Source organism: Pongo pygmaeus, chromosome 4 (assembly GCF_028885625.2).
Source record: "Pongo pygmaeus isolate AG05252 chromosome 4, NHGRI_mPonPyg2-v2.0_pri, whole genome shotgun sequence".
Lineage (NCBI taxonomy): Eukaryota > Metazoa > Chordata > Mammalia > Primates > Hominidae > Pongo > Pongo pygmaeus.
Window position 1 is genome coordinate 144,619,153 of NC_072377.2, and position 13,368 is coordinate 144,632,520.

The 13,368-nt window shown below is 42.5% G+C and overlaps 1 protein-coding gene and 1 long non-coding RNA gene across 4 annotated transcripts in view; one reads left to right on the top strand and one right to left on the bottom strand.

Moving 5' to 3' along the window:
* Nucleotides 1-2,725: 2,725 nt before the first annotated feature.
* LOC129036330 (uncharacterized) lies at nt 2,726-7,660 on the bottom strand. Its single transcript, XR_008502522.2, has 3 exons — nt 6,128-7,660; nt 5,413-5,592; nt 2,726-3,996 (listed from the first exon to the last, which is right to left on the bottom strand). It is a non-coding gene; the product is annotated as an uncharacterized LOC129036330 (long non-coding RNA).
* Nucleotides 7,661-7,866: 206 nt separating this feature from the next.
* PURA (purine rich element binding protein A) overlaps nt 7,867-13,368 on the top strand; it is a 65,914-nt gene continuing 60,412 nt past the window's right edge. For 2 of the 3 annotated variants that reach the window (XR_010126439.1, XM_054487303.2), the window contains exon 1: nt 7,867-8,051. Coding sequence is in view for 1 of the 3 variants with exons in the window: in XM_054487301.2 (XP_054343276.2) it covers nt 12,688-13,053 (366 nt within the window). In the remaining 2 variants the exon portion in view is untranslated. Of the gene's footprint in view, nt 8,052-10,763; nt 13,054-13,368 lie in introns of those variants that run through there. The other variant, XM_054487301.2, reaches the window with a different exon arrangement.

Consider the following 13,368-nt stretch of genomic DNA (forward strand, 5'->3'; position numbering starts at 1 on the left):
AGTATCCTCTGTTCTACTTTTTACTTCTGTGAGATGAACTTTTTTTAGCTTCCACATATGAGAACATGCAGTGTTTAACTTTCTGTTCCTGGCTTATTTCACTTAACATAATGTCCTCTACTTCCATCCATGTTGCTGCAAATGACAGGATATCATTCTTTTTTATGGCTGAATAGTATTCCATTGTGTATATATACATCACGTTTTCTTTGTTCATTCACCTGTTGTTGGACTCGTGGGTTGATTCCGTATTTTGGCTATTGTGAATAGTGCTGCAATAAATATGGGGGTGCAGATGTCTCTTTGATATACTTTCTTTTGGATAAATGCCCAGTAGTGAGATTGCTGGATCATATGGTAGTTCTATTTCTAGTTTTTTGAGAAACCTCCATACTGTTCTCCATGGTAGCTCTACTAGTTTACATTCCTGCCAGGACAGAAGACTTCCCTTTTCTCTGCATCCTCATCAGCATTTGTTATTTTTTTGTCTGTTCATCCTAACTGGGGTGAGATGATACCTCATTGTGGTTTTGACTTGCATTTCCCTGATGATTAGTGATGCTGAGGATTTTTTCATATATTTCTTGGTCATTTATATGTCTTCTTTTGAGAAATGTCTGTTCAGATAATTTGCCCATTTTTAAACCGGATTGTTTGCTGTTGAGATGTTTGAGTTCCTTGTACATCCTGGTAGATGCAAATTTCTGATGTGATCTGACATCTGACAATGCCACAACAGTAAAGGAAGTGCCTCATAATTATCCAAAGATATTCAGAGGAAAGGAAAAGGATGGTGAAAGTTAATGTTAGCGTGAAAACTTAACAGACCAAGAATGAGGATAAGTAAATCTCCAACTTCAACTGGCAAAAGAAATCGCTGAAATTAGGGCAGGAACAAATACAATTTTTAAAAATATTGAGAGATACCAATTTGTAAAGAAAATATAAAATGTTGATGTCTGGTATTTCAAAGTAGATGTAAAAATCATGCTCTTGGAAAGGGCTGATACTCAAAACTTCTTCAAAGTAAGTTAAATATGAATACTACATGCATGGGGTGGGGGAAAGGGGAGGAGAAGGAAAAGGCAGAGTTGGTTTAGATTGTGCAAGCTATGGAGGAAGACTGGGTTCTAGCTCTGCTATTTAGTAACTGTCATTTGGGCAGGTGTCTTAATCTCTGCATCTCAGTGTTCTCATCTATAAAATGGGAATAATAGAATTTACTCATAAGGTTGTTGTTAGCATTTTATTAGCTAATATATAGAGTGCTTATGCAGTGCCAGTATATAATAAGGGCACTACATAGCATTATACTTCTAAAAACAATATATCTAAAGATTAACAACAATGATAACATTTAATCAGAAAATCAAGAAGAAATCTGACACAGATCTACAATCCCTTATCCAAAATCCTTGGGAACACATGTGTTTCCAGATTTAATTTTTTTATATTTTAGGGTACAATACATTGTATTATCTATATTTTACTTAATATGTAGCAACCCTTCATCAAACACACTAATGTTTCTACAATGAAATGTATCAGTAGTCACACTAAATGGAATAAATACTTTTTTTTTTTTTTTTGAGACAGAGTCTCACTCTGTCACCCAGGCTGGAGTATCAGTGGCAAGATCTCGGCAACCTCCGCCTCCCAGGTTCAAGTGATTCTCGTGCCTCAGCCTCCCAAGTAGGTGAGACCACAAGCATGTGCCACCACACCCAGCTAATTTTTGTATTTTTAGGAGAAATGGGATTTCACCATGTTGGCCAGGCTGGTCTCAAACTCCTGGCCTCAAGTGATCCTCCTGCCTTGGCCTCCCAAAGTGCTGGGATTACAGGCATGAGCCACTGCACCTGGCCCATAAAGGATAATCTTAAATAGATTCATGTCAGTTCAGATTTTGCCACTAAATGAATTAAGAAATTTTTTTGTATTTTGGAATTACAGATAAGGGATTGTGAAGCTGTATCTGTAGAGCCATAAATATTATTTATTAAATAATAGAATAATCATTAAGGGAAATATACAGCAATAATGATATTAAATGAAAAACTTTTCTGAAAACCTAATGAGTACCCAGAAAACCTAATAAGTTTGTTTTTCACTTAAGAAAAAACAAAAATGTATATATAGTTATCATACAGGATGTTACTTGGCTTACACTTGGGTGACTTTTTTGTGACATAAATTGTCCACAATGCCTGCCTGGAACATCTCCCTAAATGTTCCCGTGACTGACTATTTCAGATCTCTATTCAAATGTTACTTCTTCAGACGGGCTTCCTTGATCACTCTATTTAAAATACTGGTGAGCGGCATGCATGGACACTTTCACATACAATCACACAGAAACTCTCTTTCCCCTTTCCTATTTTCTTCTTCTTTTTAGCACTTATCACTATCTAGCATTATATTATACATTTGTTTATTGTCTTACATAGACTGGAAACTCTATGACAGCAGATATTTCATTTTGTTCAAGCATCTGGAACGTCTGGTAAACAGACATTTGATAAATATTGTTCAAAACATGACCCAAGAAAATAAGGCTGACTGAAAAACAACAAAGAATTCCAAGAACTAGTCCTGACATAGCAGGCCATACCTACTTTCCAGAAGTTCAAGGCCAGAAAAAAAAGAGCCATCTAAACACCAACTGTAATATGTTTATGTAAGGTGTCTATTTTTATAGTGATATAAAAAAACTCTTCATCATAAACATACTTAAGTAAATATTTATTTCTGATCTAGGAAATATAAGCTAATCATTACATTTACTTTATCTTAAATTTTATTTTTTATTGATACAAAATACTTGTACATATTTTGGGGATACATGTAATAATTTAATACATTCATATAATTTGTAAAGATCAAATCAGTATAATTGAGATATCTATCATCTTAAATTTTTGTCTTATGTTATTTCAATTATTCTCTTTTAGCTATTTTGAAACATACAATAGGTTATTATAAACTATAGTCACCCTACTGATTTATCACTATCAAACTGTATATTTGTATCCATCAGTCAACCTCTCTTCATCCCTCCTCTTCTCTCCCTTTCTCAACCTCTGGTAACCACCATCTACTCTCTGTCTTCATGAGGTCAGTGCTGGGATTACTTGCATGAGCCACTGCGCCCAACCAGGATTTCATTCTTTTTTATGGCTGAATAATATTCCACTGCATATCAATCACATTTTCTTTAACCATTCATCCACTGATGGGCACTTAGGTTGATTCCATATTTTGGCTATTTCAACAGGACTTCAATAAACATGAGAATGCAGCTATCTCTTTGATATGTTGATTTCCTTTCTTTTGAATATATACCCACTAGTGTAATTGCTGGATCACATGGTAGTTCTACTTTGTTTTCGGAGGCACTTCCATACAGTTTTCCATAGTGGCTGTACTAATTTACATTCTCACCGACAGTGTACAAGGGTTCCCCATTCTCCACATCCTTCCACCAGTATTCACTATTCCCTATCTTTTTTATAAAAGCCATTTTAACTGGGATGAGACGGTATCTCACTGTGCTTACATTTACATTTAATAATTAATTTTGAGTATTTAAGTAGACAAGAAAAAGTATGCTCAAAAGATAAAAATGATTACTATAACACAAAATATTAAAGAAATAACTGACTTTATATTTTTCACTTGGAGTATTGTCTTGATTCTTCCCCTGACACATTTTAATCACCACAGAAAGAAATCCCACTGATCTTCATCTAATTGCAAAGTGCTACTGCATTAGGTTATAAAAATGGCCTGGATTAGCTGCAGAAGGCACTGGTGTCTGGTTGTATGTATGTACAGCAACACATTGCATTTAAAAGTAAGCAAGCAAAGGAGTTTTAGAGCTACCACAAAATATGCAACGAAGTTCAATAGTGCTATCCAGTTCAGATAGATCCACTCTTTGGAAAAGCCCAGTTTTCTTCTCCATCTCGAAGTTCATCCACATGTTAGTTCTGACATCTGAATTACATTTAAAAACAAGGAAAGAAAATAAAGGTGCAAATAAGAATTTACGTCACACTCTTTGCAAAAGTATCAAGAATAACTACCATTTTCAAATTGTCATACTTGTAGCCTACAAATTTACATTTTGCTGATTATAGTAAATGTAAGACAACAGTATCATTTCAACATCTGTTACTTTTACTTTGGTATTTCATTCTTGCTATTACTCTTAAATGATAAAGAAAAATATGTTTCAATAGTATTTAATCAATGACTTTCAAACTGTTATCCCAGATTCTATAAGGATTTTCTGTGAGAATTACTTGAAAAAAATAATGGAAATTGAGATTGTATACACTTTCTACTGGAAGAGGAACCCTTGGAATAAAACAAATTAGCATGCACATCTGGCTCAGGTGCTGTTAACCAATGATTCCAGAATGGGAAGAGATGGGTCAAAAAGATGAAGCCAGACAACTGATACTAAAAAAGATCAGAGACTCATAGTTACATAAAATTTGACAAATGAGATCAAGTTTAAATAATTACTGGTCCCTTTGCTCTCAAGTTATTGTTTGGTGAGTTTCATCTGGATAAACACATTTTGGTGGTGGTGTAGTTAGGAGGATGAGGAATGATTTTCCCCAGCTTTATACCCTCAACAGAGAGGGTTCTGCTTACCTGCTTATGAAAACCAATTCGATATCATGTTAGCATTTAAGGAGTAAACTAAAGGATTCACTTTAATAACTCCAGTATCAACAAAGAAAAAGCTGTCATTGCTTAAACCAAAAATTCAAGATTGCTACTATAGTATGTTTCAGTGCACACATCAAGTCTACAAGTCTCACACTTCTGACCCTTGTCTTCAAGTCCCTAAACTGGAATAAAACCAGATAAATGCCTGAGGAACCACTTCACACCCTAAACACGTGCAAACTTTGTTCAACAGAACATTTTACTGCCAAAATGGAGTTGGCAGAAGTTTGGAGCAAAGGCCCCCAGGCTGCATGATTTGTTGGCACCAGAGAGCTTAAAAATCTTAACATAATACTGCAGAGTTTGAGTACTACCAATTTGCTTGAGACTCCTCCTCCAAGTTTGACTTGAGATAGATGGAAGCCGCCATGAAGAAAGAGAAAACACTTCATCCTCTATCCAGAAATACTTTTATTTCTCACTCCTGATCGTCATACCTCTATATTCCTTGGTGGTTGTATTTACACGGTAAATCAAATGGAGTCTATTTTGAAATGCATATGAATTCAATTGTATTGTGTTGCTTGGATAAACGGACACAGGGAGAACTACTATAAATACATAAAATTAATCACGACAAAGTTTTACTTAGAAAACGCGTGATCCAAATAACCCCCATATATCACAATTTCTTACCCTAAAAATGTGGGAGAAATTAAGATATAGAATTACCTGTAAATTGCTACCATTTTACATTTGGTTCAGCTTGTCTTCTCACTTCTGTAAGTCTGAATGATGGTAGTTTATCTTGTATGTGAACAATTTAGGAAAGCCAGGAACGAAGCCAAGTAGAGTTCTCTTCAACAAGGGTCAACAATAAAGTCTTACTTGGAAATCTTCATAAGCTTGATGCTGTTAATTAGGAAAAACTACATCGGAATTTTAAAATTACAGTTGAGTACAGGCAACTATATAACTAGCAACTTCAAACCTGTAAATGCTTGATAAATATGCAGTACTGAGAAAGGATGGTTTGCTTTGGAAGGTTATCTTGTCGTATGTTTCAACAAAAGACAAGGTTTAAAGAGATGCTACTTGCTCCTCATACACCTAAAAAACTTTTTTCTTGAAACTTTCTAATGTTTTCCCTCCGTAGCTCCATGTATTTTATTAATGTGTCTGATAGCCTTTCTGTTTTTCCTCCTCTAGAACCTCCAAGTTTTCTCATTCTCACCTATGATTTTATATCATAAAATCACCAGTTTCTAATCTCCACAATACGGTTGGAAACATTTAGGACAGAATATCCTTTAGGATATTAAGTTGCAGAAGACTGTACTTCGAAGGATATTTATATAGTAGTGCTGCCACCTAAAGATGAGGTTAATATAAAGAAGCAATTCAAAGGAAATGACCCATCACCCTTAAGCCAGTCTCATTTTCTCACCTCCAGCTAGGAATTAATAAGCGTGTTGTTGTTATTGTCGTTGTCGTTAACATGGAAGTTGAACTGTTTCACAATAACTTATTTCTGAGCTCTAACTCTCTGTGGCAGATAATTTCAGACTCAAACCTTTTCTAGTCCTCCGCGATTCTTCTCAGCCATCAGGCACTGCCTACAATACATAAGAGGCAGCAAAAGATACTTGGAAAAAAACAATTGAGAGATTTCTGGTTTAGTGAATAAAGCAGGCAATAATAGACCTTAGAGTTTTCCCTCTATCAGTGATAGACTCCTCACAACGCTGAACAACTGACTTACATTTTGATAACTCAATTTTCATCTGTAAAATGGGAGTAATTATACCTTAGTCCTACTTGCCTCGCAGGCTCAACTAGATATGCTTCTGGAAAAGGTTCTCTAACAAGTGAGTGTAAAAGTCTACCATTGCCTAATAAAGAGGGATTTTGTGGTATATTTGCAAAGTAACTTCAAAACAAAATAGTTAAATAGGTTGAAGCAATGATTAAGTTTTCCTAAATCACAGTTTGACTTCTCGGAGGTCTATTTAAATAATGATAAAGATGATAAATGCAGTTTTTATTTTGCTGCAGTTATTAGCTGATCCATGTTCCATCTACGTATTCAGTGTTGCAGGATGGAGACGTGACAGCATAGAAAGCGAGCAAAAGCGTTACCGTGCACCAAAAATCTTGTCAAACTTGATACGATTTCAAGAAGACTGTCTTAAAGGACATTTTATAATTTCACATTTAGCCCTTGCATAGCACTTTATGAAAATTAACTTTTACTCTTTCCCCCTCGGCCCAAGGAAGTCGCATTCCCTCAAAAGGGCCCGGCTTCAATATATTACACTGCGTGGCAGGCTGGGCAGCAACCCCACGCTTCCTGTCAAGGATTCCTGGGGCCAGAGCCTGAAAAGTGCTCTAGCCCCTCTTCTCTATGCTAATTCTGTCCTTCCGACCCCTCTTGGCGGGTGTCTGAGGGCCAAGGTGAGACTTTCCCGGGAGATGAAAGGCCTATTGCCTCCTCAGAGACCCGGGCGGAGTTGGGGCGGAGGTGCCGCGTGATGGGGTGGTAGCGGCAGTCGCAACGACGCACAGGGCCCTAAGTTGGAGCTGGCGCAGGCCCTTCAGGGTTCTATCCCCTCCAGAGCCTGGCTTCGGCCTTCAGAAGCCCAACGAGTAATAGGTCCTTCTGGGGCGCTGCGGGCGGTGGGTGGAGGAAGTGTGGGCGGAGAGGCCACAGACATCCCCCTCCTCAGACGCGCCCCAAGGCCTGGGCCGCGGAATGTTGACGCGCCAGGAGCCGAGAGGGCGCGCTCACGCGCGAGAGGGGGGCGGAAAGAACGCGCTCGGCGGCCGCCGCGGCGGCAGCTAAAACGGAGAGACGCGAGAGCGAAGGGCGCGAGCCACGGAGTTGGGAGGAGGGGTGGGGAACGCGGAGCGCGCGCTGACGTCGCCTGGAGTCACGCACGGAGCGCCGGGTTACGCGCCGACGTCTGGCTGCCACGACTTGCCGTCTGCGGCGGCGGCGGCGGCGAGCGGATCCCGCAGGGGAAGGAGGAGGAGGAGGGAGAGCCAAGGGGGCTGTGAGTGAGCGGGAGAAGCAGGGTGTGAGCCGGACTTGCCCGCGGGAGGGAGAGCGAGCGAGAGCCGAGCCAGCCATCCGAGCCGCCTCCTCCTCCTCCCCTCGGCGTCCCGCCCCCGCCCGCCAGCCCGCCCTCCTTCCTCCTCAGCCCGCAGAGCCTAAGTGAGGCGCAGCTCGGCTAGCGCCGCTGTCCAGGACAGGTGTGCGCGCGCGCGCCCTCCTCCCCTCCCCCCTTCCTCGCGCCTGCCTCGCGCGCGCCCTCCCTCCCGCCAGCCTGCGCCCTCCCTCACCTGCGGCAGGACAGCGCCCGCCCGCCCGGGTAAGCCCCTCGCGACCTTCCCTGCTGCCACTGCCACAGCTCCAGGTGACGCTCGCCCCGTCCCCTCTACTTGCCCTCTCAGCCCAGGAATAATTATAGTACCATTGCAGACATCCCCGCACCCTCCCTCTTGGAGACCCAGGCGGTGCAGCAACGTTCTCTCCCACCCCCCGCAGCGAGAAACGAATGAACCCCCTCCTACTTTCAAAAGAGAACAAAATAACACGCCCCTTAAGAAAAGAGGCGATCCTACCTCCGCAGGCGCTGGAGACCACCAGTGATGCGTTTGCTTAGCAATCCCTGAGCCCCATTTCCCCTAGCCGCCTTCGCCCTGGGGCCTGGGACTGTGCGCTAGACGTGGCTGACACTCCCTGCACGGCAACCCTGGAAGCTGGGAGAGAGAGGAAGGAGAGTTCTATAACCCAGGCTTCACTGCCAACCCCTCCTCTGTTCGGTTCCCCCCACCCCACCACCACTAAATGCATACACCCGCCCAGGATGCGTTGTAAAAACAAAACAAAACCAGAAAAAAAAAAAAAAAACCTTTGGTGCTGACATCGCAGATGAAGCCGGGCCCAAAGATGGGTGGCCCGAACAAGGCATTTTTACTGCCCCACAGCGCTGGGTCAGCTCCACAGCTCCTCTGCCTTTGTCCGAGGGCAAAAGGAACGGATGTGAAGCTGAGGGGTCTTCTCTGTGAGCGGCGGTGGGCCCCGGAGGCGGGCTGTGATGTTTGTAGGGGAAGGCACCCAACCAATATATCTGCCATAAACCTGAACTTGGGTTGGAGAGGCCCAAGAGACTGGCTGGGGTAACTGGTTCGTAGCTGTCTACCCCGGAATAAATGCCACCTTCTTTTCCGCGGTGTCTGCGGGACCCTCTGTTGAGGGTTCTAATTCGTTTTGGTCTGGGCTCCTTACATTTCTGTCCGGCCAGGCGCTTTTGGACAGCTTTTCGCAGCGGTGTCTAAGCTTGTGTTCGGTGTCCTTGGAAGGGAGGTCCCAGAGCTTTACAATAGGCTGGATTTGGTTTGACATCTTTTGGTGGACTGTCAAAGGGGAAAGGAAATTTTTGGATTACTTCAAGATCCCCCACCGCCCCCGCCCAACTGACGTTTGCGAATTGCGGCTTTGGAAATTGGAGTGTTGACTAGAGTGTGGAGAGTTGCTGATTTCATTGCGTTGAGTACTAGTAAAACCATTTAAGTATCAGCCGGAAGGGAGACAGCTATTGACATTTACATCGGTTCTGTTTGGACCTTTGGGGTACATAAAATGTCGGGTTCTCTGAATCTTTTATCGAATTTAGAATGTCTGCTACATTTATTTAACTCTTCTGCAAATGCTTAAAATGAAAACATTTTGGAAATGCGAGGATTTTTATCAAGTGGATTGTTCTCTTCATATTTTAAATGTTTACTTCATATCTTTAATCCTAAACATTAAAATAGCATTGAAGAGGCATGATTTTCAAGATTAAGTGAGCTATGGAAAAGGAATACGCTTTTAAAGAACGATCTGGGAAATGCTGTTACTATTAGTCATTGTTGTTGTTAAATGTTAAGATTTATTTGAGAGTTTCTCAATTTTTTTGGTAGATAGTCATGAGAAGAAATGGCTAATTCCTCCACTTTGAACATTTACAGTACAACATCCCAGTTAGTTTTAATGATTTGGGTATTGAAGATAGTTGTCTGGTTTAAGACTGGTATTTAATCTAAGTATCACTTGAAAACACAAGCTCTAATGTTCTTTATTTTGGAAATTTGTGATTTTGTAAAATATTAATCAACATATTGTTTCTATTAGGAACTCTATAATCAGAAGGGTTTACTACCCAGAGGTAGACAACCTCTTTCCAAGTCTATTTTATAAATGTGTGTTGATTTTTACTTTATAAAACCAAAGCTGAATTAGATTATTTCAGAATCACCTGTAGTCAGGCTGAAGAAAATTAAAGCTTTTTTCTTTTTTGTTCTGCCTAATGTGTATTTCTTTGCGCACAATTTTTTGTTGGTAAGAGTTTGTTAAATACATAGAGACAGTGGGATTAAAAATAAAGCAGTCTCTATTCTCTTTAAAATGTGTCTGTTGTATTAATAATAAAAGGGCTCAAGAAATCTAGAGACATTATGTCTTTGTAAGCATATTGTGAGGAGAAAGGAAATGTTTACTTTTTGATAAGTTTTTCATTAACATGGATTTTTGCTGCATATTAATTTGCTGTATATTATATTTCGTTTTCCCTTTGTCTTTCCTACATTCTAATGAAATTATACATTTAGTTTTACAACTGTTTGTTTTACAGTAACAAATTCAAACAGCTGGATACTAGAACAGACTTCATTCACCAAGTTAGTATATTGTTTAGATTATTAACAAATGGTTAGAAGTCTTAAAATCCACTTATTTTCTAATGACTTTTCATTGTTACAATGCAAATATAACTGTGAAGTTTTATTTAAAGTTTAAACTTTTTGTTTTAAGACTTCTGGAAGTTTATATTCATTTCTCCCAGATTGCCTTTTAAGGCTATTGTACACTATAGCCCAAAGAAAGCTGCCTTTCACCTCCTTAGTCTGAGAAAAAGCCCACACTTAAAGGCTTATTCTGAAATTAACTCTCGTTTCAGTAGTGAAAATATGCTAAAAATCCTATTTATCATTGAATTATTTTGGAAAGGCATTGTTAATCTTGTTTGCTTTTTAGATACACGTATAAAGTAGGAGAGAAGCTGGCAAATAAGGGCAAAAGTTTTATACATATATAATGAATAGCATAAAACAAGTACATATTTATGTGGAGAGATCTAGGTCCCATTCATTTGCTGATTTGAGCTTAAAATTCCCAGTTTAAGTGTACAAATGATATTCAACTTGTGTTCTGTCTGGAAACTTCATCAGTTGCCTCTGCGCTGGGTAACTAAGACGTCAGTTCTTGGTGGCAGTCACTTTTTCAGAAAAACAGGGCACTTCCAAACTCAAATCATTTCGGAATCCTTGTATATAGACGTCTAGGACGGAGGGCAAGAAAATTTACACTGGAAGTCGGGATAGGAAGGCGGGAAGTTGGGATATGAAGGCGGGAAGTTGGGATAGGAAGGCGGGGCAGTTTCGAGTCTTAGTCTTCTGTCCTGGGGGCAGCAGTCAGCACGGAAGAAAGGCAGGGACTGGCAGGGGTGGGTGGGGCCCTCATCATATTCTCATTGGCCTTGTTGCTGCCTTGAGTTTTCATGAGGGAGCAGGGGCTTGGTTTGACGCAAGGTAAACTCTTGAGGAAGAGCAGCAGCCCTTCTAGATCGGATTATACCAGATTTTAGCCTCAGTTTACAAGTGAAGCGTAATGTCCCACTCCATTCTCAGTGGAGAGCCTGCTACTGAGCCTTTTTGTCCCTGGAGGGGCTGAGGTCTATCCAGAGTCCTGATTGCTACTGTTCGAGCCTGGAGGAGTTACTGCTTCTTCACACGTGTATTTCTGTGCAGTTCAAAGTGCTTCAAAAGTTTCTGTGTCCCCTTCCCAATAGACTTTGGGATAGGGGACGGAGTGCAGAAAAAATCAACACAGAAAGAGTACTACAGGGTACTAGAGGTTGCCCCCCAAATAAGGGGAAGTTCTTTATGGGGCCCAAAGCCTGGGTTTTTATTTCTTGGTGTGGGGCCTTCCCTTCAGAGAGCCATTTCAGGGACCACTGGACATAGGTGGGTGGTTCTGAGACGGGTGCACAGGACAGCGCCTGTTTGCTCCTTGGTGGCCAGGTGCTTCTTCTTTTCAGTAGGAAGTCGCAAACTTCAGCCCAGGGCTGAAGTAGCTAATGCTGAGTAGAATGGGGCTCTTTCTAAGAGAAAAAGGAAGCTGTGAATACCTAGCAGGCAAGTTTGTTCAGGAGGTGAAGGGATATGGTAAGGGGGGCTTTGAGGGTTCAGGAATCAACAAGGCTTATTCCCTAGCCTGCTCTTGGTTTCTTGATCGTTAGTCCACTCTTTTCTAGGAAGCTGGGCAACCATATTCCCAGTTGTCCCTCGGGCTAAGAGTGAGGGAGGCAAGTCTCCTTACTTTTGGGGGAAGAGGGAGATGCTCAATGGGAATAGAACCCACAAATGGAATAGGTACATTTTTCTCAGGATAGAGGCAACACTCTGTGCTTGAGAAAGCCAAGGGCAGAGCTGTGTGATCTGTATCTCTCAGCTGCCTGTAGAAGGTGATGGGGGAGAGTGTGGGAGCATTGGCAGGGGGTCCCCTGGAGATAGGCCTTAGCTTTCCCCAAAGTGCCAGGGCTGCAGACTGCAGTGAGAGAGTACAAGCACTCAATACCTATCTGGAAATAAGCCCTAGGTTATACGTCAGGTCTAGCAAGAGAGAAATCAGGTATCTCTGAGGTCCTCTACTCCTGAGCCCCTTTCTAACACCAGAGAAGATCCCTTTTAGCTATCACCATCCAAAGACTCACTGGTTAATTAATGGTCAGCAACCTAGCGGTCTGCATAAAAACCAGCGACCATTTAATGTTTTACTTTTGGGAGTGGGATCTCTCCTTGACACAAGTTTCTAGGAGGAAGAGTAAAAGGGGCAAGCGAACCTGCTTTAATGAATCCCGTAAGGAACTGCGTTTCCCAGGAAATTCCTGACATTTTTAGCTCATGAATTTCCGAAAGCCTGCTTGGTTTTCTCCATTCTGGGTCCTTCCAGAAAGGAAGAAGAGTGGGCTAGGGTCTGAATGCTCACAGGGCCTGGTTCATCGGCAGAGCTGGCCAGCAACCCAGGCTGCGCTCAGCCCTGAGCAGGGTGTCCCCCTTCCCCAAATCTCAGAAGGAGGAGGAGGAGGGGGAGGCGGGAGGGCAGGCAGTCAGTCGTGGTCCCAAGGGGGACTGGCTGCAGGTTTTTGGGTGCGTGTGGAGTTTCTTTTTGATTGTTGCATGTGGGGAAGGGCAGAGTCGACGGGAACAGTCACTGCGGGCACCCTAGCCCTGGTGCGTCTACTGTCCTCTGCTCGGCTCCCCCCATCGGTGAGTGCGCCCGCCCGCCCGACTGTGCGGGGCTGCGGTTGGGGGGAGGGGGGAGCGGGATCATCTGAGGCCAGAGCCACTGCCGTGTGCGCGGGGAGGGGGAGCGGCGGGAGCGAGAGGGGAGGGACAGGCTAGGTGTCTGCTGCTCCACGCCACTGCTGCCGGCGCCCCGACCTCATCCCCAGCAGCCCCCTCTGCCGCTAAGGGTTACCACCGCACCACCTCTCTTCCTTGCCTGCCTCAGCGGCCAGGGCTCTGCGGTAGGAGACAACCCAGCCGGGTGGCGGGTGGGCCTGTCTAGGTTTGGGTTTGGGT